This window comes from Lathyrus oleraceus, chromosome 4 (assembly GCF_024323335.1).
Source record: "Lathyrus oleraceus cultivar Zhongwan6 chromosome 4, CAAS_Psat_ZW6_1.0, whole genome shotgun sequence".
In the NCBI taxonomy this organism is placed as follows: domain Eukaryota; kingdom Viridiplantae; phylum Streptophyta; class Magnoliopsida; order Fabales; family Fabaceae; genus Lathyrus; species Lathyrus oleraceus.
Genome location: NC_066582.1, coordinates 341,412,594 through 341,437,525, shown reverse-complemented (window position 1 = coordinate 341,437,525; position 24,932 = coordinate 341,412,594). Strand labels below are relative to the sequence as shown.

The window sequence follows — 24,932 nt, the reverse complement described above, 5'->3', positions numbered from 1 at the left end:
CTCAACTTCAAACAGCACAAGCTCAGGTTGCCGAAGCACAAGATGCACAGATCCAGGCGCAAGCACAAGCAGCAGAGATGCGCAACCAAATGTTAACCGCCCGTCTACAAGTAGAGGAAGCCCAGGCTAGGGCTCAAGTTCATAATTCAAGACAGACTTCGGCACAGAATCAACCTCAAATTCAGAATCAAACAACAGCAGCACCCGTCACTACAGTCATCGCTTCAGAAATCAACGCTGTCCCAGTCACTTCTGCTACCATCACAGCATCCCGTCCTTGGGAAATACCCAGGGATCTTAATCAAGATAGATATCAACAAGAGTTCGTTCCACCAAATGCTCCCGTCTTCACTAATGTGCCTCCCGTTGTTCACTATACTCCTCACCTAGGCGAACCTGTCTATCACGGCCCTACCCCAAGTGAGGATCCTGGTCTCAATGATAGAATGGATGAATTCCAGGATCAGTTTGCGGAATTACAAAAAGAGATAAAAGCTCTTCGTGGGAAAGAACTGTTTGGTAGAGATGCAAATGATATGTGTTTGGTTCCAGACGTAAGGATGCCAGCAAAATTTAAACTACTAGAATTTGAAAAGTACAAAGGAAGTTCTTGTCCACAGACCCATTTGGTTATGTACGTGCGAAAGATGTCAATGTACACCAACGACCAAAGGATGCTCATTCATTGTTTTCAAGACAGCCTTACCGGTGCAGCTTTACGCTGGTATATGGGATTAGACAGTTCTCAGATCAAGACTTTCAACGATTTAGGCGAGGCCTTTATCAAACATTACAAATACAACCTTGATAATGTGCCAGACCGAGATCAGTTGAGGTCCATGCAACAAAGAGAAAAGGAGACATTCCGTGAATACGCGCAAAGGTGGCGCGAAATTGCAGCACAGGTTGTTCCACCTATGGAAGAAAAGGAGATGACGAAAGTGTTCTTAAAGACTCTTGATACTTTTTATTATGAGAGGACGATTGCAAGCGCTCCTACAGACTTTACTGACATGGTAAACATGGGAGTCCGTTTAGAGGAAGCAGTTCGAGAAGGGCGTTTAGTCAGAGAAGGAAGTTCATCTTCAAGCGGGGCAAAGAGGTACGGCGGTTTTATGAAAAAGAAGGAACAAGAAACTAATGCTGTGTCCTATAATCATCCAAGAAGGATCAATTATCCTTACCATCCCCAACACCAACATATAGCAGCCGTGACTCCAGTAATCACTTCCGCTCCAGTTCAAGTCCAATACCCTCAGCAGCGTACTAACCGCTTCCAACAGAATACTCAGTATCAGCAACAACATCAACCTCAACAACATCAACATCAGTTACAACAACGTCCACCACAGCAGCAAAGAAGAACCAATTTTGATCCAATTCCAATGTCATATGCAGAATTGTATCCAGCTTTGATCACTAAAAACCTTGTGCAACCACGACCACGACCTCCTGTACCAGAAGTGCTACCTTGGTGGTACAAGCCAGAGGTATCTTGTCCCTTTCATCAGAATGCTCTAGGTCATGACTTAGATAACTGTTTTGCTTTAAAGTTGGAAGTACAGAAGTTGACAAGAGCAGGTATCCTGACCTTCAAGAGCATGGGTCCCAATGTGAAAGACAATCCAATGCCAAGTCATGGTCCTTCATCAGTGAACAATATAGAAGTTTGTCTCAATGAACAACGTGTTACGAAGATAGAGGAGATTCGGCAGTCTTTGGTTGAAATTCATTCTGTTTTATGTGCTCATGGTCTATTCCAACATGACCACCAGATCTGTGGTACATGTTCAGTCAATTCAAGAGGTTGTAGAAAGATTCAAGATGATTTGCAAGGCGTCCTTGATCAGGGTTTGATTCAGATTTCAAGACAAGTGAGTTCTCCAGAATCACAAGAACAAGAGGTGAATGTCATCATTCCTTGCTTCAACATTCCAGAGAAAGTAGAGATAGCTTATCATCCGAGGGAGCCAGTGGTGATTTGCCCTCCGGGCCCAATGCCTTACACTTCAGATAAAGCGGTCCCCTACCGCTATGCAGCAACTATTATTGAGAACGGTAAAGAGGTCGAGATTAAAACCTTAGCCTCAGTTACCAATATCGCAGCAAATAGCCGAATGACGCGTAGTGGCCGCGTGTTCGCTCCGACGGTTATCCCAAGTAGAAATGTTGAGAAAGATCCAGTAGTCGTGGTACCAGTGACAAGAGAAGCAGAAGGGCAAACAAGCAATTCAACCCTTGACAAAGAAACAGATGAACTACTCAGAATTATCAAGCTCAGTGACTACAAAGTGGTAGATCAGTTGCTACAGACACCGTCAAAAATCTCGATCCTGTCCTTATTATTGAACTCAGTTGTCCACAGAGAAGCACTACTGAAGGTGCTTGATCAAGCCTTTGTAGAACAGGATATAACACCAGAGCAGTTCAACAATGTTGTAGGCAGCATCACTTCGTGCAATGGCTTAGGCTTTTGTGATGAAGAACTGCCAGAAGAAGGAAAGAATCACAACTTCGCTCTCCATATCTCAGCCAATTGTCAAGGGGATTCTTTGTCTAATATCCTAATTGACACCGGTTCATCTCTGAATGTCATGCCCAAGTCTACCTTGTTGAAGCTAAAGTACAAAGGGGGGCAAATGCGGCACAGTGGAATTATTGTGAAAGCGTTCGATGGATCAAGAAAAACAGTCATTGGAGAAGTTGATTTGCCTATTGGTATTGGACCACACGTATTCCAGATCACTTTCCAGGTTATGGACATAGTGCCAGCTTATAGCTGTCTGCTCGGACGCCCATGGATTCACGAGGCGGGTGCCATTACATCCACGTTACACCAAAAGTTAAAGTTTGTCAAGAATGGGCAAATAGTGACGGTTAATGGGGAGCAGGCTATGCTGATTAGCCACCTTTCATCGTTTAGTGTGATAGAAGTAGACGAGACGGCTGTTCAAACTCCATTTCAGGCCCTGACCATCGATGATTACAAGAAAAGTGAAGGTTCAATCGCGTCATTCAAAGACGCCCAGCAGATTGTCAAGACAGGTCCTACAGAAATGTGGGGCAAAGTGATAGAGTTGCCAGAAAATGTTAACCATGCAGGATTAGGCTTTGTTGATGGAAAACAAGTGCAGACTTTAGTGGTGCGACCTTTCAAAGATATCTTTCACAGCGGTGGGTTTATCAACATGGTAGCAGTTGGGGAGGATACTTTTGAGGGAAAGACAGAAGACGAAGGCCCCAGATTTGTGACACCAGGAGTAGTTATGAAAAACTGGACCGCAGTTGACATCCCACATTGTGTCCACATATCAAAGTAATTAAGCTTTTCAGTTTTCAAAAATCTTTCGCTTTAGCCCAAAGCGCGAAGCATTAATTTTGTAAAATGGGCACTTTTGTCAAAAACGTACTATCCATGAAAAAGATCTTTTGTGTTCCTATACACTTGTATCCTTTTATCTTTTTAGCTTTTTCGGAAAATGGTAACACAAAAAAAAAACCTTAAAAAGAACACATTTTTGCATGTCATGGTCAGTCCTCTAAAAACAATTGTTTGTACAGGTTACTTAAACCCGTTGAACACAATGACATCATGCCCTCTCCCAACTTTGAACATTCTGTATTCGAAGCTGAAGAGGAAGAGTGGGATGAGATTCTAGAAGAGGTCGCCCGCCAGCTTGAAAATGAAGGAGACACTATTCAGCCATACAAGGAGCCTTTGGAAACAGTCAACTTGGGTTCGGAAGAAAATGTGAAAGAAGTCAAAATTGGAGCATTGTTATCCCCACAGGTGAAGGAGCAATTGATCAGCCTGTTGAAAGAGTATGTAGATGTGTTTGCTTGGTCTTATCAAGATATGCCTGGTCTCGACACTGACATCGTAGAGCACAAGCTACCTTTGAAGCCAGAATGTCCACCGGTCAAATAGAAATTAAGAAGAACACATCTAGATATGGCCGTCAAAATTAAGGAAGAAGTTCTGAAGCAAATAGATGCTGGTTTTCTTGCCACTTCAGTGTATCCAGAGTGGATAGAAAATATTGTGCCAGTTCCTAAGAAGGACGGGAAGGTACGAATGTGTGTCGACTATCGTGACTTAAATAGAGCAAGCCCAATGATTTCCCCCTGCCTCACATTGACATGTTGGTAGACAATACAGCAAAGTTTGACATATTCTCCTTCATGGACGGATTCTCCGGGTATAACCAGATCAAAATGGCTCCCGAAGACATGGAAAAAACTACATTCATAACACCATGGGGAACATTCTGTTATCAAGTGATGCCGTTTGGGTTGAAGAACGCAGGTGCTACTTACCAGCGAGCCATGACAACGCTCTTTCACGACATGATGCACAAAGAGATTGAGGTTTATGTGGATGACATGATCGCGATATCTCGTTCAGAAGAAGGTCACTTAGTAGATCTATTGAAGCGGTTTCAACGATTTAGGAAGTTCCGTCTTCGCCTCAATCCGAACAAATGCACATTTGGCGTCAGGTCAGGTAAACTTTTGGGCTTCATTGTCAGCCAAAAAGGCATTGAAGTTGATCCAGATAAAGTAAAAGCTATCCAAGAGATGCCCGCACCAAAAACAGAAAGGCAAGTGAGAGGTTTTCTAGGACGATTGAATTACATATCCCGGTTTATTTCTCACATGACTGCCACTTGTGAACCTATCTTCAAATTGCTGAGAAAGAGTCAGAATTGTGTTTGGACAGAGGATTGTCAGAAAGCATTTGACAGTATCAAAGAGTACCTCATGGAGCCTCCTATCTTGTTACCACCTGTTGCTGGAAGACCGTTGGTTATGTATTTGACAGTGCTTGAGAATTCTATGGGCTGTATTCTGGGTCAACAAGACGAAACTGGAAAGAAAGAGCATGCCATTTACTACTTAAGTAAGAAATTTACTGACTGTGAATCACGATACTCCTTACTCGAGAAGACATGTTGTGCATTGGCTTGGGCTGCTAAGAGATTGAGGCAGTATATGTTAAGTCACACCACTTGGTTGATATCCAAAATGGATCCAATCAAGTACATTTTTGAGAAGCCTGCACTCACTGGTAAGATTGCCAGATGGCAGATGCTGTTATCAGAATACGACATTGAGTATCATACCCAGAAAGCTATCAAGAGCAGTGTGTTGGCTGAGTACCTTGCTCACCAACCCGTTGAAGATCACGATGATAATGAGGATGAGTTTCCTGATGAAGATGTCATGTTCCTAAAATCCAGAGATTGTAAAGAGCCACTTCCTGAAGAAGGACCTGAACCAGATTCTCAATGGGGTTTAGTATTTGATGGAGCTTCCAATGTTTATGGACATGGAGTAGGTGCAGTCATTATCACTCCAGAAGGTTCTCATATTCCTTTCACGACAAGAATTTGCTTTGAATGTACAAACAACATTGCTGAATATGAAGCCTGTATCATGGGTCTTGAAGAAGCCATTGACCTCCGCATCAAAAATCTTATTGTTTATGGTGACTCAGCGTTAGTTATCAATCAAATCAAAGGAGAATGGGAAACACGCCACCCTGGCTTGATCCCATACAAAGACTATGCAAGAAGATTGTTGACTTTCTTCACCAAGGTTGAATTGCATCACATTCCTCGGGATGAGAATCATATGGCGGATGCTCTAGCTACGTTGTCTTCAATGTATCAAGTGGGTTTTCCAAACGAAGTACCCAGAATTATGATCAAGCGACTTGATAGACCAGCACATGTGTTTACAGCTGAGGCCAGTTTTGATGATAAACCATGGTACCACGATATCAAGCATTTCCTTCAAACTCAGGAGTATCCTCTTGGAGCAACAGAAAAAGATAAAAAGACTTTGAGAAGATTGTCAGGCAGTTTCTTCCTTAATCAGAATGTGCTCTATAAGAGGAATTATGACATGGTCTTACTCAGATGTGTTGACAAAAAGGAAGCAGAAATGTTGATGAAAGAAGTTCACGAAGGGTCCTTTGGTACTCATGCAAACGGCCACTCTATGTCAAGAAAGATGTTGAGAGTTGGTTACTACTGGTTGACCATGGAATCAGATTGCTACAAATTTGTAAAGAAGTGTCACAAATGTCAGATCTACGCTGATAAGGTTCATGTACCACCAACCTTTTTGAATGTGATTTCTGCTCCTTGGCCATTCTCAATGTGGGGCATTGACATGATCGGTATGAGTGAACCCAAAGCTTCCAACGGACACCGTTTCATTCTCGTGGCAATTGATTACTTCACCAAATGGGTGGAAGCAGCTTCGTATGCAAAGGTGACAAAGCAAGTGGTGGTCAGATTCATCAAAAATAATCTCATTTGCCGATATGGCATTCCAAACAAGATCATCACTGACAATGGCTCCAATCTGAGCAACAAAATGATGGATGAATTATGTGAAAGTTTCAGGATCGAGCATCACAACTCTTCTCCTTACCGTCCCAAGATGAATGGGGCAGTTGAAGCTGCAAATAAGAATATCAAGAAGATCATTCAAAAGATGGTTGTTACCTACAAAGATTGGCATGAAATGCTGCCTTTTGCACTACACGGATATAGAACATCAGTCCGTACTTCAACTGGGGCAACCCCATTTTCACTTGTATACGGTATGGAAGCTGTGTTACCGATAGAGGTTGAAATTCCATCAATGAGGATACTAATGGAAACTCAGTTGTCAGAGGCTGAATGGTGCCAAAGCAGATACGATCAGTTGAATTTGATTGAAGAAAAAAGAATGACTGCCTTGTGCCATGGACAGTTATATCAAAAGAGAATGAAGCAGGCTTTGATAGGAAGGTTAAGCCGAGAGAATTCAAAGAGGGTGTCCTTGTGCTCAAGAAGATGATACTATTTCACAATGATTCTAGGGGCAAGTGGACTCCTAACTATGAAGGACCCTATGTTGTCAAGAAAGCCTTCTCAGGCGGTGCTTTAATTCTTACAAACATGGATGGTGAAGAGCTTCCACGTCCCGTGAATACAGATGCAGTCAAGAAATACTTCGCCTAAAAAATGAAAAGAACAGCTCGCTAAGTTGAAAACCCGAAAGGGCGGCTTAGGCAAAAATGAGCGTCTCGGTGGACTGAAAACCTGAAAGGGCGGTCCCAGCAGAAATTAGAGACATAAAAAAACAAAGAGAATATTATCCCGGTAGATTGAAAACCCGAAAGGGAAATCTAGGAAAAAGTTAGGGATTTCAGGCAAGTAACTGCATAACAGAGATAAGATCATTGAAGTATCAGAATATTTTCAACAGTTCTCCAATTTTCTCAAGGCTGCAATACAGGTCAAAAGTGGAAGAGAGAATGATGTCATTGTAGTTCAACGTACCCTTTTTCCACGAATATACCATTTTCCAATTTGTAAAGATCTATGGAATCACGCTATTGGCTGAGTACCATCCTATCAAATCAATTTGAGCCTTTCTATATTTCTTGGCACTCTTAATTTTCATTTCAATTTACGAAAGTTCTTTTACTTTGACAGATATGTTTTGAAGCAAAAGTTTTGAATTAAAAACAGTTTTTGAAAAATATAAAGATTATTTATTTTGATTTGTGGACATCAATAAAAGGATTGAGACATGTGGTCCCAGTAATTCTGAAATCATGTCATTCCAACTAGACATGTTCATATTACTATCCTTATATGTATATGATGAAAAAATCTCCACAGGTGTCTTGGCAGTAATATTTCTCCAGCAGAGGTTGTGATTCTGGATATCCCCAGCTATGCTTCCTAGTTTTCCTCAAGAGATCATGCAAGAAATATTTCAAGAAGTTTATTCCCTTCACTTGGGGCATGAAGACTCCGCAGTTAATTGATCATGAAGACTCCCTAGTTTAATTGATCATGAAGACTGTAACACCCCGATAATAATATGATTATTAATTAAATTAAGTTAATAATAGATTTATTAATTTAATTAGATAATTGGATTATAATTATTATTATTATTATTATTTTGGGATTATTGAATTATTATTATTATTGGAATAATAATATAATTTGGAAAATATATAAGTTGGAAGTTAGAAAAATCCCATTTTTGGTAAAAACTTATTTTTCACGTGAAAAGGGAAAAGAGGCAGAAAGGGCAAAAAGCAAAAGAACGAAGGTTGAAGGAAGGGAAAGCTTGGAGCTCAGAGACTGCCGGATTTACTCAGGTAAGGGGGGTTTATCATCGATTAACGGGTATTATGGGATAGTATGTGATGGGTAGTGAGAAACCATTGAAATTGACTCTGATTGAAATGATATGTGATGAATTTGTGAAATATATTGATGAACGAAATTGGATGATAATTGATGAAATTGTAGGAATTAGATGTAGTAAGGTTAGCGATTTGAGAAGTTGAATGTATCTGAGTTGCAATTGATAAAACGAACGAAAGTGTATGAAAAATTGGACTGGGAGAGGTTGGATCGGAAGGATCTCGTAGCAGAGAAAACCCATAACAGATCTGGAAAACTGCATTCTGGTCATACGCGTATGGCACTAGGCAATACGCGTATGGGGTGGCTTGAAAATGGGGGTTTTGGCGCTGGTACGCGCCATACGCGTGTGATACGCGTAATCCCTGGAGTGGTACGCGTATGGTGTATGCTATACGCGTATGGGTGAGAAAGAGGATGTTTTGAACGTGAAAACGTCTCTGTTGGTACGCGTATGAGGATGTGGTACGCGTAGCATACGCGTATGAGCGTGGGCGATACGCGTATGGGATGGGCGAGGAAATGCGCCATACGCGTATGGGCATAGGCGATACGCGTATGGGCAGACTTGTGGTTTTTCTGAACTGTTGTTGTGCAGTTTTTGGTTGTTTAGGCTGAGTGGTGTAACTTAGCTGATGTATGACGTAGTAGGGATCATTTCCCGTTGTTTTGAGTAGTATAGGTATTAGTAGAGTGTGCTAATACTATGATTAATTATGTGGCATGATATGATATGCTTTTGTTGATGATATGTGAATGTATGCATTTGTGAATAGACTGTTTTATGGCTTAGAGTGTGAGCATACGTCTACTCTTGAGTTGTTGTTGTTGTTGCATTGCTAGGTGATTAGCATGCATATTGTGGCCCATTTGGGGTGGTAGCTAATTCCCATGGTGTGGAATTAGTGAGTAAATAATTTTGATTGTTGTTGATGTTTGCATGCTAGGTGATTAGCGTGCATAGCATGGCCCATTTGGGGTGGTAGCTAATTCCCATGGTGAGGAATTAGTGAGTGAGTCACTATGTCTCAAATGAGTGGGACTAGTGAGCTTGGTAGCCGTGCCTGGATTTGGACGGTGAGGTTGAACTATATGTTCACAACATAGTCGGTACCGCATGCATGGAGTCGCATTGCATAATATATGTATGGCGTGTAATATGAATGGATGTATTCCAATATTACACGTGTAATTTATGTTGGTATTGTTGTGTTGTTATGGAGTATGATGTTGAATTAATATGCTGTCCCTGAATGTGTGTTTTGATTAGGGTGATGAAGTGTGTTGAATCACTTAACATAGCATGATGTTTTATAATACTCATTATATTGATTGAGGAACTCACCCTTACAACTATTTTTCAGGTAACGAGAAATGAGTTGAGTAGAAGCTGATGCATGGAGTCTAGTGTGGTCTCCGTAGTGGGTCGTGCTCTGATAGATGTAACATCGGGATGGGTTGTCTTAATTTGTTTTGAATGTTTTACTGTTGGTTGAGAATCATTTTCCATGTAATGTTTTACATGATTGATGAAATTATATCCGCTGTGTTTTATGCAATTGTTTAAGTTTTAAATTAATAAAAGAGCATGACCTCTATATTGTTGAATGGTGTGAAGATTGTGTGACACCCTTAAAGGGCATAATTACTCTGATGTTATATTTTGATAATTTAATTAAATATTATTGGGGTATTTTAGAAGGGTGTTACATTAGTGGTATCAGAGCATAGTCGGTCGAGTCGAGTCGTAATTATTCTGTTTCCCCTGTACGGTATAGGTGTTGTGTAACCTATCAGTACTTATTGTTTTAGTTTGTTTGGGTTTTCAGAATAGAGATGGCCGGAAGAGGTAGAGATGATGCTGCGATTGCTGAGGCTCTGGGTATGCTAGCTGGAGTACTTGGAGGAAATCCGAATGTTGTGGGAATGGGAGCTGCTCGCCAATTGAGTGAGTTCCAGAAGAACAATCCTCCAATGTTCAAGGGAGCATACGATCCAGATGGTGCTCAGAAGTGGTTAAAGGAGATCGAGAGGATCTTCCGAGTAACTGAGTGTGCCGATAACCAGAAGGTCAGGTTCGGTACGCATATGCTGTCAGAGGAAGCTGATGATTGGTGGGTTGCTACCCGCACTGAGTTGGAAACTGCTGGAAATGCTGAGATTACTTGGGCAGTGTTCAGAGAGAGATTTCTGAGGAAGTACTTTCCAGAGGATGTCAGAGGAAAGAAAGAAATAGAGTTTTTGGAATTGAAGCAGGGTAACAGGTCTGTTACTGAGTATGCTGCTAAGTTCACCGAGCTGTCAAAGTATTATACTCCATATAGTGAGGCTACTGGGGAATTTTCCAAATGTGTGAAGTTTGAGAATGGGCTGCGTCCCGAGATCAAACAGGCTATTGGATATCAGCGGATCAGAGTGTTTTCTGATTTGGTTGACTGTTGCAGGATTTTTGAACAGGATTCCAAGGCTAGAGCAGAGAGCTATCAGCAAAGGGTTGATAGGAAAGGTAAGAATCAGATTGATCGTGGGAAACCGTATGCAGCTGGCAAAGGTTTCCAGAGACAGAGTGGGATGAAGAGGCCTAGTGGGGGAGATTCGAGTGCTCCTGCTAAGTGTTATAGATGTGGTCAGGCTGGACATCGTATCCATGAGTGTACCAGTAATGAGAAGAAATGTTTCAAGTGTGGAAAAGGTGGTTACTTGGCTGCAGACTGCCGGTTGAAGACTGTGACTTGTTTCAACTGTGGAGAAGTGGGTCATATCAGTCCACAGTGTCCTAAGCCGAAGAAAGAGAATCAGTCAGGAGGCAAGGTCTTTGCTTTATCGGGTTCTGAGACTTCTACAGATGATCGTTTGATCCGAGGTACGTGTTATATTAATGGCTTTCCTCTTGTAGCTATTATTGACACAGGTGCGACTCATTCTTTTATATCTTTGGATTGTGCTGTGAAACTTAAGTTAGAGATATCTGAGATGTATGGTAGTATGGTGATTGATACTCCTGCAAAGGGTTCAGTGACTACTACTTCAGTCTGTTTGAATTGTCCTCTGAGTATTTTTGGTAGAGACTTTGGGATGGACCTTGTGTGTCTTCCACTAGTGCAGGTTGATGTTATCCTGGGTATGAACTGGTTGGTGTTTAACCGAGTCTATATCAACTGTTTTGATAAGACTGTGATATTTCCTGAGATTGAAGAAGGAAAGAGTTTATTTCTATCTGCAAAGCAAGTGAATGAGGAAGTAGCAGATGGAGCAGAGTTGTTTATGCTGTTAGCGACTTTGGAGGCTAAAGATAAACTGGTGATTGGTGATCTGGCTGTGGTGTGTGATTTTCCTGATGTGTTTCCTGAAGAAGTGAATGAATTGCCGCCAGAGCGTGAAGTTGAGTTCTCGATTGAATTGGTACCTGGTACTAGACCGATATCGATGGCTCCGTACCGTATGTCTGCTGTTGAGTTAACTGAATTGAAGAGTCAGTTGGAAGATTTGTTGGATAAGAAATTTATTCGTCCGAGTGTGTCACCGTGGGGTGCTCCAGTGTTATTGGTTAAGAAGAAAGAAGGTACTATGAGGTTGTGTGTGGACTACAGGCAACTGAATAAAGTGACGATCAAGAATCGGTATCCTTTGCCGAGGATTGATGATTTGATGGATCAATTGGTTGGTGCGAGTGTGTTCAGCAAGATAGATTTGAGATCTGGGTATCATCAAATACGTGTGAAAACTGAAGATATTCAGAAGACTGCTTTCAGAACAAGGTATGGACATTATGAGTATTCTGTGATGCCTTTTGGTGTGACTAATGCGCCTGGTGTATTCATGGAGTATATGAATAGGATTTTCCATCCGTACCTAGACAAGTTTGTGGTAGTGTTTATTGATGACATTTTGGTGTATTCGAAATCTGAAGAAGAGCATGCTAAGCATTTGAGAGTAGTTTTAGAAGTTTTACGAGAAAAGAAGTTATTTGCTAAACTGTCTAAGTGTGAATTTTGGTTAGAAGAGGTTAGTTTTCTTGGGCATGTGATCTCAAGAGGTGGTGTTGTTGTTGATCCTTCTAAGATAGAAGCGGTATCTAAATGGGAAGCTCCAAAGTCAGTTTCTGAGATAAGAAGTTTTCTTGGACTTGCAGGTTATTATAGGAAGTTCATTGAGGGATTTTCCAAGTTGGCGTTACCGTTGACGATGTTGACTAGAAAGGGGCAAGCGTTTGTTTGGGATTCGAAATGTGAAGAAGGTTTCCAAGAGTTAAAGAGAAGGTTGACTACTGCTCCTATTCTGATATTACCGAGTTCGTCGGGACCATTTGAGGTTTACTGTGATGCTTCATTGTTGGGTTTGGGTGGTGTGTTGATGCAGAACAAGCAGGTTATAGCTTATGCTTCGAGACAGCTAAGGGTTCATGAGAGGAACTATCCGACACATGATTTAGAGTTGGCAGCCGTGGTATTTGTTCTAAAGTTATGGAGGCATTACTTGTACGGGTCAAGATTTGAGGTTTTCAGTGATCATAAGAGTTTAAAGTATTTGTTTGATCAGAAAGAGCTGAATATGAGACAGAGGAGATGGTTAGAATTTCTGAAGGATTATGATTTTGGTTTGAATTACCATCCGGGTAAAGCAAACGCAGTAGCTGATGCATTGAGTCGGAAATCATTGCATATGTCTATGTTAATGGTTAAAGAGTTGGATTTAATTGAGCAGTTTAGAGATTTGAGTTTGGTGTGTGAGAGTACTCACAATAGTGTTAAATTGGGAATGTTGAAGTTAACGAGTAGTATTCTGGATGAGATTAGAGAGGGTCAGAAATCCTATATGCTTTTGGTTGATAAGTTGACTTTAGTGAATCAAGGTCAAGGTGGTGAATTCAGAGTTGATGAGAATGGTATTTTGAAATTTGGTAGTCGGGTGTGTATTCCGGATGTTACCGAACTTAAGAAGAGTATCCTTGAGGAAGGACATCGTAGTGGCTTGAGTATTCATCCTGGAGCTACGAAGATGTATCATGATTTGAAAAAGCTATTTTGGTGGCCGGGAATGAAAAGAGAAATTGCGAGTTTTGTTTACTCCTGTTTGACTTGTCAGAAGTCAAAGATTGAGCATCAGAAGCCGTCTGGGCTAATGCAACCGTTGGCTATTCCAGAGTGGAAGTGGGACAGTATCAGTATGGATTTTGTTTCTGGTTTACCGAGGACGAGTAAGAATTTTGAAGCCATTTGGGTGATTGTTGATAGATTGACGAAATCGGCTCATTTCATTCCGATCAGGATGGATTATCCGTTAGAGAGATTAGCCGAGTTGTATATTGAGAAGATTGTAAGTTTGCATGGTATTCCGTCGAGTATTGTTTCAGACAGAGATCCTAGATTTACATCGAAGTTCTGGGAAGGTTTGCAGAAGGCTTTGGGAACTAAGCTGAGATTGAGTTCTGCATATCATCCGCAGACTGATGGTCAGACTGAGAGGACGATTCAGTCATTAGAGGATCTTTTGAGAGCTTGTGTTTTGGAAAAAGGAGGTGCTTGGGATTGTTATTTGCCTTTGATTGAGTTTACCTACAACAATAGTTTTCATTCGAGCATTGGTATGGCACCGTTTGAAGCTTTGTATGGTAGGAGATGTCGGACACCGTTATGTTGGTATGAGTCCGGTGAGAGTGCTGTGGTTGGACCGGAGATTGTTCAACAGACTACAGAAAAGATTAAGATGATTCAGGAGAAGATGAGAATTGCTCAGAGTCGTCAGAAAAGTTATCATGATAAGAGGAGGAAGTCACTTGAGTTCCAAGAGGGAGATCACGTGTTTCTTCGTGTTACTCCGATAACTGGTGTTGGTCGAGCTTTGAAGTCGAAGAAGTTGACACCTCGATTTGTTGGTCCTTATCAGATTTTGGAGAGGATAGGAGAGGTAGCCTATCGTATCGCTTTACCGCCGTCGCTTGCGAATTTGCATGAGGTTTTTCATGTGTCTCAGTTGAGGAGGTACATTCATGATCCGTCGCATGTAGTCCAAGTAGATGATGTACAGGTGAGAGATAACCTGACTGTTGAAACATCACCTATGGGGATCGAGGATCGAGAGTTGAAGCAGTTGCGAGGTAAAGAGATTGCCTTAGTGAAGGTAGCTTGGGGAGGACCAGCAGGTGGCAATGTGACTTGGGAACTGGAGAGTAAGATGAAGGAGTCTTACCCAGAGTTATTCGATTGAGGTATGTTTTCGAGGACGAAAACTCTTTTAGTGGGGGAGAGTTGTAACACCCCGATAATAATATGATTATTATTTAAATTAAGTTAATAATAGATTTATTAATTTAATTAGATAATTGGATTATAATTATTATTATTATTATTTTGGGATTATTGAATTATTATTATTATTGGAATAATAATATAATTTGGAAAATATATAAGTTGGAAGTTAGAAAAATCCCATTTTTGGTAAAAAGTTATTTTTCACGTGAAAAGGGAAAAGAGGCAGAAAGGGCAAAAAGCAAAAGAACGAAGGTTGAAGGAAGGGAAAGCTTGGAGCTCAGAGACTGCCGGATTTACTCAGGTAAGGGGGGTTTATCATCGATTAACGGGTATTATGGGATAGTATGTGATGGGTAGTGAGAAACCATTGAAATTGACTCTGATTGAAATGATATGTGATGAATTTGTGAAATATATTGATGAACGAAATTGGATGATAATTGATGAAATTGTAGGAATTAGATGTAGTAAGGTTAGCGATTTGAGAAGTTGAATGTATCTGAGTTGCAATTGATAAAACGAACGAAAGTGTATGAAAAATTGGACTGGGAGAGGTTGGATCGGAAGGATCTCGTAGCAGAGAAAACCCATAGCAGATCTGGAAAACTGCATTCTGGTCATACGCGTATGGCACTAGGCAATACGCGTATGGGGTGGCTTGAAAATGGGGGTTTTGGCGCTGGTACGCGCCATACGCGTGTGATACGCGTAATCCCTGGAGTGGTACGCGTATGGTGTATGTTATACGCGTATGGGTGAGAAAGAGGATGTTTTGAACGTGAAAACGTCTCTGTTGGTACGCGTATGAGGATGTGGTACGCGTAGCATACGCGTATGAGCGTGGGCGATACGCGTATGGGATGGGCGAGGAAATGCGCCATACGCGTATGGGCATAGGCGATACGCGTATGGGCAGACTTGTGGTTTTTCTGAACTGTTGTTGTGCAGTTTTTGGTTGTTTAGGCTGAGTGGTGTAACTTAGCTGATGTATGACGTAGTAGGGATCATTTCCCGTTGTTTTGAGTAGTATAGGTATTAGTAGAGTGTGCTAATACTATGATTAATTATGTGGCATGATATGATATGCTTTTGTTGATGATATGTGATAGTATACATGATGATGTGAATGTATGCATTTGTGAATAGACTGTTTTGTGGCTTAGAGTGTGAGCATACGTCTACTCTTGAGTTGTTGTTGTTGTTGCATTGCTAGGTGATTAGCATGCATATTGTGGCCCATTTGGGGTGGTAGCTAATTCCCATGGTGTGGAATTAGTGAGTAAATCATTTTGATTGTTGTTGATGTTTGCATGCTAGGTGATTAGCGTGCATAGCATGGCCCATTTGGGGTGGTAGCTAATTCCCATGGTGAGGAATTAGTGAGTGAGTCACTATGTCTCAAATGAGTGGGACTAGTGAGCTTGGTAGCCGTGCCTGGATTTGGACGGTGAGGTTGAACTATATGTTCACAACATAGTCGGTACCGCTTGCATGGAGTCGCATTGCATAATATATGTATGGCGTGTAATATGAATGGATGTATTCCAATATTACACGTGTAATTTATGTTGGTATTGTTGTGTTGTTATGGAGTATGATGTTGAATTAATATGTTGTCCCTGAATGTGTGTTTTGATTAGGGTGATGAAGTGTGTTGAATCACTTAACATAGCATGATGTTTTATAATACTCATTATATTGATTGAGGAACTCACCCTTACAACTATTTTTCAGGTAACGAGAAATGAGTTGAGTAGAAGCTAATGCATGGAGTCTAGTGTGGTCTCCGTAGTGGGTCGTGCTCTGATAGATGTAACATCGGGATGGGTTGTCTTAATTTGTTTTGAATGTTTTACTGTTGGTTGAGAATCATTTTCCATGTATTGTTTTACATGATTGATGAAATTATATCCGCTGTGTTTTATGCAATTGTTTAAGTTTTAAATTAATAAAAGAGCATGACCTCTATATTGTTGAATGGTGTGAAGATTGTGTGACACCCTTAAAGGGCATAATTACTCTGATGTTATATTTTGATAATTTAATTAAATATTATTGGGGTATTTTAGAAGGGTGTTACAAAGACTCCCCGGTTAATTGATCATGAAGACTTTGATCCAAGTTTTAAGTTACAGATTTGGCCTATGGGATTACTACAGGTATTTCCCCAGTAATTTATTAAGGCGGGATCAACAATGTCCCCAGCAGAGGATGAGAAGGAAGATTTGATTTCCCTGAGCAGGAGTAATACAAAGGTCTCCATCCCTCAGCGAGTGAAGAAAGTTGATATTCAGAAACTACAGGGAATCTCCTGTTGTTCTCTGTCCATTCAATAGAAGGATATGTCTCCTCCTCAGTAATGTTTTGTAGTAAAAGAAGAGTGTGTTATGCATTTTAAGCAAATTCAAGAATTGCAGGATTTCTCCTGAATTCTCATTTATATTCAAAGGTCAGACATCACTGTTCCCCAGCAGAGTCTCCTAGAGGAAAGATCTCGTAACCAGATATCAGACACCATAATCCCCTGCAGAGTCTTCAGATACAGAAAGTCTCCATGATAATTAAAGCAAAAAAATCAAGGATAGATTTCCCCTATATTCTTATTCCCTGGAAAGATACCACCTATCCCCAGCGGACTTTATCCCCAGCGGAGTCTTCCAGAAGAATAATCCCTTCTGCATTATCAGCAATTTCAAGAATTGCAGGACTTCTCTTACAATATCATCTTATTTCCAGAGGATAACACCTTGTATCCCCAGCGGAGTCCTCAGAAAGGTCCAATCCTCATATACCTCACAAATTCAAGAACCACAGGGAATCTCCTGCATTTTTGAAGTAGAAGGCATCTCCATTCTTCTACAGAATCCTCAGCAGAGACAAACTTTTAAAGAAACCTGGATATGGTGCTCTTGTACCAATTCCCCAGCAAGTATTTGTACTACTCCCTAGCGAGTCTCAGTGCAAATCTCCAGCAAGTCCTTATGCAGCTGTTAACATTTTTAGTTATTCCTAGTTTTGTCTGTCCATCATGCATTCATTACTAAATATTCATGCATATCTATGACATATCATGCTTGCATTCATATACACCTTGTTTCCTTGTTTATATTGTGGGTTGAGTCAATCTCTCCATATAGAGTATCCTCATAAGCAGCAAAATACCTTTTATTGGTCATGTTCCCCACAGAGATCTATGCCTCGTGGAAGATGGTTGTTTCAGTTGTAAATCCTGATGAGTTCATTCCTCTTTAGTTGAAGTCTTGTTTGACCGTTTCATTCTAGTTCTATCCTAGTTTGAACCTCGTGTCTCCAGATAAAGCTCAGAAATTGCTAGTAAAAGGCAACAATATAGTCTTTGTGACTCTCATTCAGTAAAACAGACATGACAGATATTGTGTCCAAGTCCTTTATGCCTTCATCTTTGAGTTGGTACCCGTTACAAACTTGAGTTACCTACATCCATGAGTGGTAACCTTTGTTATCCCTCGGATAAATTAATTACTATCTCCATCTATGAGTTGATAACATCCTCACAGAAAGTTCCATGGTTCTACCTGCAACTTTGAGCTGGTAGCGTGCTTTCGTCTTGGAGTTTAGCACAGATTCCTTTTGATTCCACCTTCGTCTTTGAGTTGGTGAAGTACCTGCAACTTTGAGCTGGTAATATGCATTCATCTTTGAGTTCGCACATTTTCCTGTGATTCCATCTTCATCTTTGAGTTGATGGAGTACCTTCATCTATGAGTAGGGTATGTTTGATCCTTGTTGAACTGATAGTGTGTTTTCATCTTTGAGTCTGCACAGATAACTTCTGATTCCATCTTCGTCTTTGAGTTGATGGAGTACCTTCATCTATGAGTTAGGTACATTTTGTCCTTCCACCGTCATCTTTGAGTCGGTAATGATAAACATCTCCAGGAGAATATGTTCTAAATTCTTTTAAACACCTTTGTCAATGAATCGGTGGTTGCCTTCAACTTTGAGTCGGCATTTCTCTGTCTACCTCATCAATGAGTTGGTAGTGTGCATTCAACTGTAAGTCTGCACAATGATCCTTAGATCTGATTCTTCATCTACACCATCATCAATGAGTTGGAATTTGATTTCCCTAGCAGTGTTATTATCAATCTTTTGAAGCTTGCCTTCAACTTTGAGTTGGCATGTCCTGTTTACCTCATCAATGAGTGGGTAGTGAGTTGTCAACCATGAGTTAACGCAGTTCGATTCTTATTATGCCCTTGTTATACCTTCATCCTTGAGTTGGTATTCATCTTTTCTGTTACCTCCATCTTTGAGTTGGTAATGTACTGTCACATCAGTACTCTTGTTATATTGATCTTTTCCCACTTTCATCTATGAGATAGTGATGTATCGTCAACATTGAGTCGATATCTCTTTTCCTCCTATTTTCCATCTATGAATAGGTAGTGAATCTTCCCCAGCTGAGTATTCTCAGTGTTTACCTTCATGCATTGAGTCGGTGTATGTCCTTCCCCAGTAGAGTTTGCACTCCTGTGTCTCTGTGTCTGTCTGTCTTTTGCATCATGCATACATGCATTTGCGGTCAAATTTTGTGGCGTTTGTCATATTTAATTACCTTACGCCATTCGATAGCCTCCGGCTATCTGGCCTAAGTTAATTAAATAGGGGCATCTGTCGCACCCCAAAATTTGACTTTGGCTTTGTTGACCACATCTTGATTAATCTCGTTGTCTCGTATTCATCTCAATTTCTTAAACTTCGCGTGACAACTGGTTTGATTAGGTTTTGTGTGTTTTCGTTGCTTACCGTGTTGTATTTCATTGTTTTAGCAAAACCTGGCCGATATCGTTGCCTCGTATTTATCTCGCTTATCTCTTTTGTGCGTGGCATCGCTTCGATTAGGTTTTGTGCGTTTTTATCTATTTAATTGTTTGTTTGTCGGTATTTTGACTGTATTTCGAATATATTAGAGTTTTCGTATTGTCCGATTATTTGTGATTGTGTTTGTCGGCGTTTTCGTGATGTCGTGTTGATTTTATTATTGCCTAGGGTTGTTTATTTAATTACGTGTTGTGCCATGTGATTTAATCGAGTCTGTTTGAGTCGTGTTGTTGATTTTACTGGTTTACCGGTTTACTGGTTTATTGGTTTTATCAATTTGTCTGTTTTGCTGTGCAAATTGTCATCGTTTTTATCGCGTTCGTGTCGCTTGATTTTATCGTATTTTAATCGTGTGCCGTTTAATATTATTTGTGCTTAATATTAATTGTGTTTAGTTGTTAATTAGTTTATTTAATTAGGATTAATATTATATTAGTTTATTATTATTATTATTATATAATATATAAATTATATTATTAATTTATGTTAGATATTTTTTTTAGGTTTCCTATTGTTTAAGTAATCTAAATATATATTATTAATTTATGTTAGATATTTTTTAGGTTTCCTATTGTTTAAGTAATCTAAATATATATTATTAATTTATGTTAGATATTTTTTAGGTTTCCTATTGTTTAAGTAATCTAAATATATATATATATAGATGTTGTTAGTAAGAAAAAAAGAGGGGATCAGTAAGGAAAAAACGTGTGGTGAGAGAAACAGAGAATTGAAAAGAAATATTTTTCCAAAAGCATTACCGTATTTCACTTGTTCTTCATTTTCGGTAACCCAAAATCGTCCCGATTATTCACCGAAACACAAAACCGATTTCATATATTTGAAGTTCGTTGAGTCCAGGTCACAAATATCCAAGGTTCATTTCATTCTGGCGTCGTTTCACCGATCAAAAGCGACGTTGAAGTCAGGTACTCACGAAGGCAGCCAGCACTGCGTCGGTGACGGTTTCCAGCTTTCGGTCGATCATTTGGACGATCAGAAGTTCATCCTCTTCACACAAGGTAATATTCTTCACTTATCTCTGAAATCGGCAAAGTTCCGGCTTGCCGACATGTGTTTTAATATATTATTTATCTAAATATATATATATATATATATATATATATATATATATTATTTTTGTCTATTATATATCTAAATAAATATATATATATATATATATATATATATATATATATATATATATATATATATATATATATATATATATATATATATATATATATATATATATATATATATATATATATATATATATATATATATATTATTTGTCTAAATGTACATATATATTATTTTTGTCTACTATATATTTATTGTCTATTATATATTACTAAATATTGTTTATCTTTTATTATTATTTTGCATATACGTTTTATTTAAATGTTAGTTAAATTAATTATTTGTTTAAATGTTTATTTTAATTAAATGTTTATTTATATCAAATGTTTATTTTGTCTAAAGTAAATGTTTATATTGTTTTTTTATATTTGTTTATGTTGTTACTAACCGTTTCGTTTCAGTTTCAGCTCGATTAACTCCACTAACTATTCGTAATACTAACTATTCATAGCTAACTGTGTTGTAATAATTTACTTTCTCGCATTTTTTATTTTTTGTATTGTGTGTTTAATCGTATTGTTCACGTTTTATGTTAAAAAAATCGAAAAATCCAAAAAAAAAAAAAGAGAAACCCGATGCGATTCCAACGGTCGCCGTTTAAGAAACCCTTTTCACACACTCATAAGCTTACTCTTGGGCTTTCCTGTAATGAGCCCATTTATCTATTTCTTTAGGGTTTAGGCTCGTTCAAATCTAAAATCAACAAAACAGACTTTCCCCTTTTCTTTTGGGAGAACTACGTGGATTCTGATTTCTCCATTGCGCCTTGGAGATACGTAGGCATGAAGTCTACGACTTTATCGAGTCCAAAAGCAATAAAATCAAGTTCTTTTCTCATCTCCCCAATCAAACGATCAAAGCGAAAAAAGCAAAGCATTCACATAAACATAAGCAAAAAGGTTCCTGTGGAGTACCACAGATGTAGAGGGTGCTAATACCTTCCCTTTGCATAACCAACCCCCGAACCCGTAACTCTAAAGGGATTTATCGTTATTTTTCCCTTCCTCTTTTTGGATAAAATAAAAGACGGTGGCGACTCTTGCATTTAAAATATTTTTCAAACGGGTTAAGTTCAATCAATACTTAATCTCGTGAAAAATCCCGCCGCGACAGGTGCAAGGTCGATGGACTTTGAATCTATGAGGTCCTGAACTACGTGCTTAAAAGCTTTGCAGTTCTCAATGTCATGGCCAGGTGCCCCAGAGTGGAAGCTACACCTAGCGTTGGCGTCGTAACCCACCGGAAGTCTACCAACAGGAGGAGCCAGAGTGCGCAATTGCACAAGTTGTAGTTGTTGAAGACTAGAAAGTAACTGGGCGTACGACATTGGAAGGGTGTCGAAACGTCGGTCCATCATCCTTTGCCTCTGTTGATAAGCGGGTCTGTTACCCAGTTGTTGTTGCTGTTGATACTGAGCTGGTTGACGTTGTGATTGTTGTTGTTGTAGTGGTGCTGCAGCTGGAATGGTCACAGCCGCAACATACGGTTGCTGATGATAATTCTGAAAATTATTCCTCCGGTTATCCCTGTTATGATAAGAAGATATGGCATTCGCATCCCCTTCTCTCCTCTTCTGTCCCTGAATGAACGGCTTCTTCACCCCTGATGAGCATCCACTTCCACTCTGGATCTTGTATGTCTTTAGGTAATTCTCTACCCTTTCTCCAGTAGAGACCACATCAGCAAAGTTGGAAGCATTGCAACCTACCAAACGCTCCAAGTAAGGTTCAGGCAGCGTATTCATGAACATGTTGGCCATTTCCTTTTCCAACATAGGAGGCTGAACACGGGAAGCTGTATCCCTCCAGCGTTGAGCGTATTCCCTGAAGCACTCATTGCTTTTAAGAGACTGATTCTGAAGTTGAGTTCTGTCCGGAGCCATGTCTGCATTATACTGATACTGCTTCACGAAAGCCTCTGCCAAATCCCTCCAGCAACGGATGTGGGCTCTGTCCAGCCTCATATACCATTCCAAGGATGCCCCAGCTAGGCTATCCTGGAAGAAGTACATAAGTAGCTTCTCGTCATCAGAGTATGCAACCATTTTACGGAAATAGGCTTGCACGTGAGTTTTGGGGCAAGAGCTGCCATTGTATTTGTCAAATATCGGGACCTTGAATTTCGGTGGCACTCTCACACCTGGGACCAGCCCCAAGTCAGCAACATCTACTCCCAGAGGATTCTGTCCTTCCACTGCCTTCAACCTTTCTTCCAATTTTCTAAACATGGGGTCCATGCCAAAGTCTTCCTGAAGCAAGGGGAACTGATCATCCTGACCATCCTGAATGGGTTGTTGACCGGAGGTGACATGTAGGATTGGGATAGGCCCTGGTCCATTGGGACCGTTAGCCTCTCCAGCTAGAGGATCAGCTAGCGTCTCCGGTTGAGTAATAGGGGGATCCTTCTGCACCAACAATCTAAGCTTCTGCTGTCCTTGAGCCACCCCTTGAACCAAATCCATGAATTGATTCATGTGAATCTTCATCTCGGCGAGCTCTGCCTGTAGGCTTTCCATTACTCTCTGTTGGTTCCTCCGGGTACCGTATCGGTGAATGCCTGAGTCAGCTATCCTGCTGATGGGACACCAAACAAACTGAGAACACTGTGGCGGTACCTGTTATGCAAGACATGCGGATGACTATGCAAATGCAATGACATGTTTATCAATTCCAAAAGTATTCTACCCCCTTGATTCCAGTCTCACATTTGATAAACAGTGTAAGAAGAAAACCCCGACTAGAATCAAGAAGAAGATTTAAACCTCCTTGAAAAGGATAAACATGTGTTAAATGATATGAATGCAAATGGTGTGATGATGTGAATGCAATGCAATGGCATGCCAATCAGGATTGCTGTATCTGCTTGAACATCTGTCAGGTTGCACTGTCTGGAGAGAAATTAAGAGCACACCAAACAAAGGTCATGGGATGGATCATGTTATCCTTAATATCAACCACCCATTTTGGCGGATTATGGTTTACACCTTATCAATACCCGAGTTTCATTGATATTAAGGATACCTGATCAGATCAACCATGAATCAAGGGTTTGTCGCAAGTCACGAGCATGGAGTTTAGGTTAAGAACCACCCAAAAGGAGTGTACTAAGGTTTAAATCTGCCAAACATGTTCTACAAAAGGTTCCCATAGTCATAATCCCATCTTTCGGATATTATCAGAGGAACGACTACTCGTATTCCAACAATATTCTCAAGAGAGACTCTTATGAGTGTAGTATCGCGTAACAATCGTATCAAATCTTACATTTGAACGACTTTCGCAATACGTCCTACGAATAGGCCAAGATGGGTTAGGTAAACTAAGGTCCTTGGCTTCTTAGGTCTATATTGGAACAAGTAATGTCTAACCACAACTTACTTATGTGACATTATTGATCTCAACATGACCTCCACCAAGTGAATGGGCTTGCAAGTCAACTCGCTAAGGAATACTCCACACAAGTTGACAGGACTATGCCATTCTCCTATCTTAAGTGCACTCGAGTTCGGGTATAGAACTCATCTCACAAAGATCACCAAGCAGCCATAGCCAGCCAACAGATACAACAATGATATGTACACAATGCAATAAGGTAAAGCAGGTAAATAAATAACTGTACAAAAGCATGAACACCCAATAAACAAACAAACTACAAAAGCTAGGAGGGACTCGCTTAGGGAAGATGGACCAGCAAGAGGTCAACTTCTTAGGGTCCCCAGCAGAGTCGCCAGCTGTCGCAACCTGAAAAATACAGTGTGCGAAAAAACAACCGGCGAAAGAAAATGACAGAAGAGTCGCCACAGTGCGTTATTTTTCCCAAGGGAGGGAAAGGAAACGCTCGAAGTAAACCTGAAAAAGGAAAGGGCAAGACGGGGTCTCGCAACCAAATCTTGGGTTCGAGAGTCGGTTATACGAAGGGAAGGTATTAGCACCCCTACGCATCCGTAGTACTCTACGGGATCCACTTTTGTAGTTCTTGTCTAAAGAGTGTGGGTTTACCTAATGTGTTTATTTACTAAAAAGGTTAAGAGAAATGACTCGCGCGGATGTCGCATCCACTGCATACGTATCTCATCTGAATATGAGAATCAGAGTCTTCGTAGTTCGGCTGACCTATGGGTTAAGGGTTAGTGTGCTCGCTAAGACATCGCGTCTTATGCCTACGTATCTCATCTGGAATGAGAATCAGAGCAAGCCGTAGTTCGGCTAACTACGGGGTTATGGATTGGGTTTTGGACGAACGACGTCACTACGCAATCTACCGGATGATCGACCTTTGGAGACTTACTCGCCTGTAGTAGAAGGAGTAAACGTGTTGCTTTGGGTTTTAGAGTTTGGGATGCTCGAGGGCAAACAGGCAGTCCTTGACGAAGGAACCGCGCTACCTGTGGGGATACGAATACAAAACACAAAACATGTATCTCAAAGTAAAATCCCACCAAGGGGCTCAAACA

At 40.3% G+C, this 24,932-nt stretch overlaps 1 protein-coding gene across 1 annotated transcript in view; it reads left to right on the top strand.

Moving 5' to 3' along the window:
* Positions 1-839: 839 nt before the first annotated feature.
* Positions 840-24,932, top strand: part of LOC127137341 (uncharacterized) — a 92,602-nt gene continuing 68,509 nt past the window's right edge. Inside the window, exon 1 of the mRNA XM_051063812.1 lies at positions 840-3,260. Within this exon, the coding sequence (XP_050919769.1) occupies positions 840-3,260 (2,421 nt within the window). The remainder of the gene's footprint in view (positions 3,261-24,932) is intronic.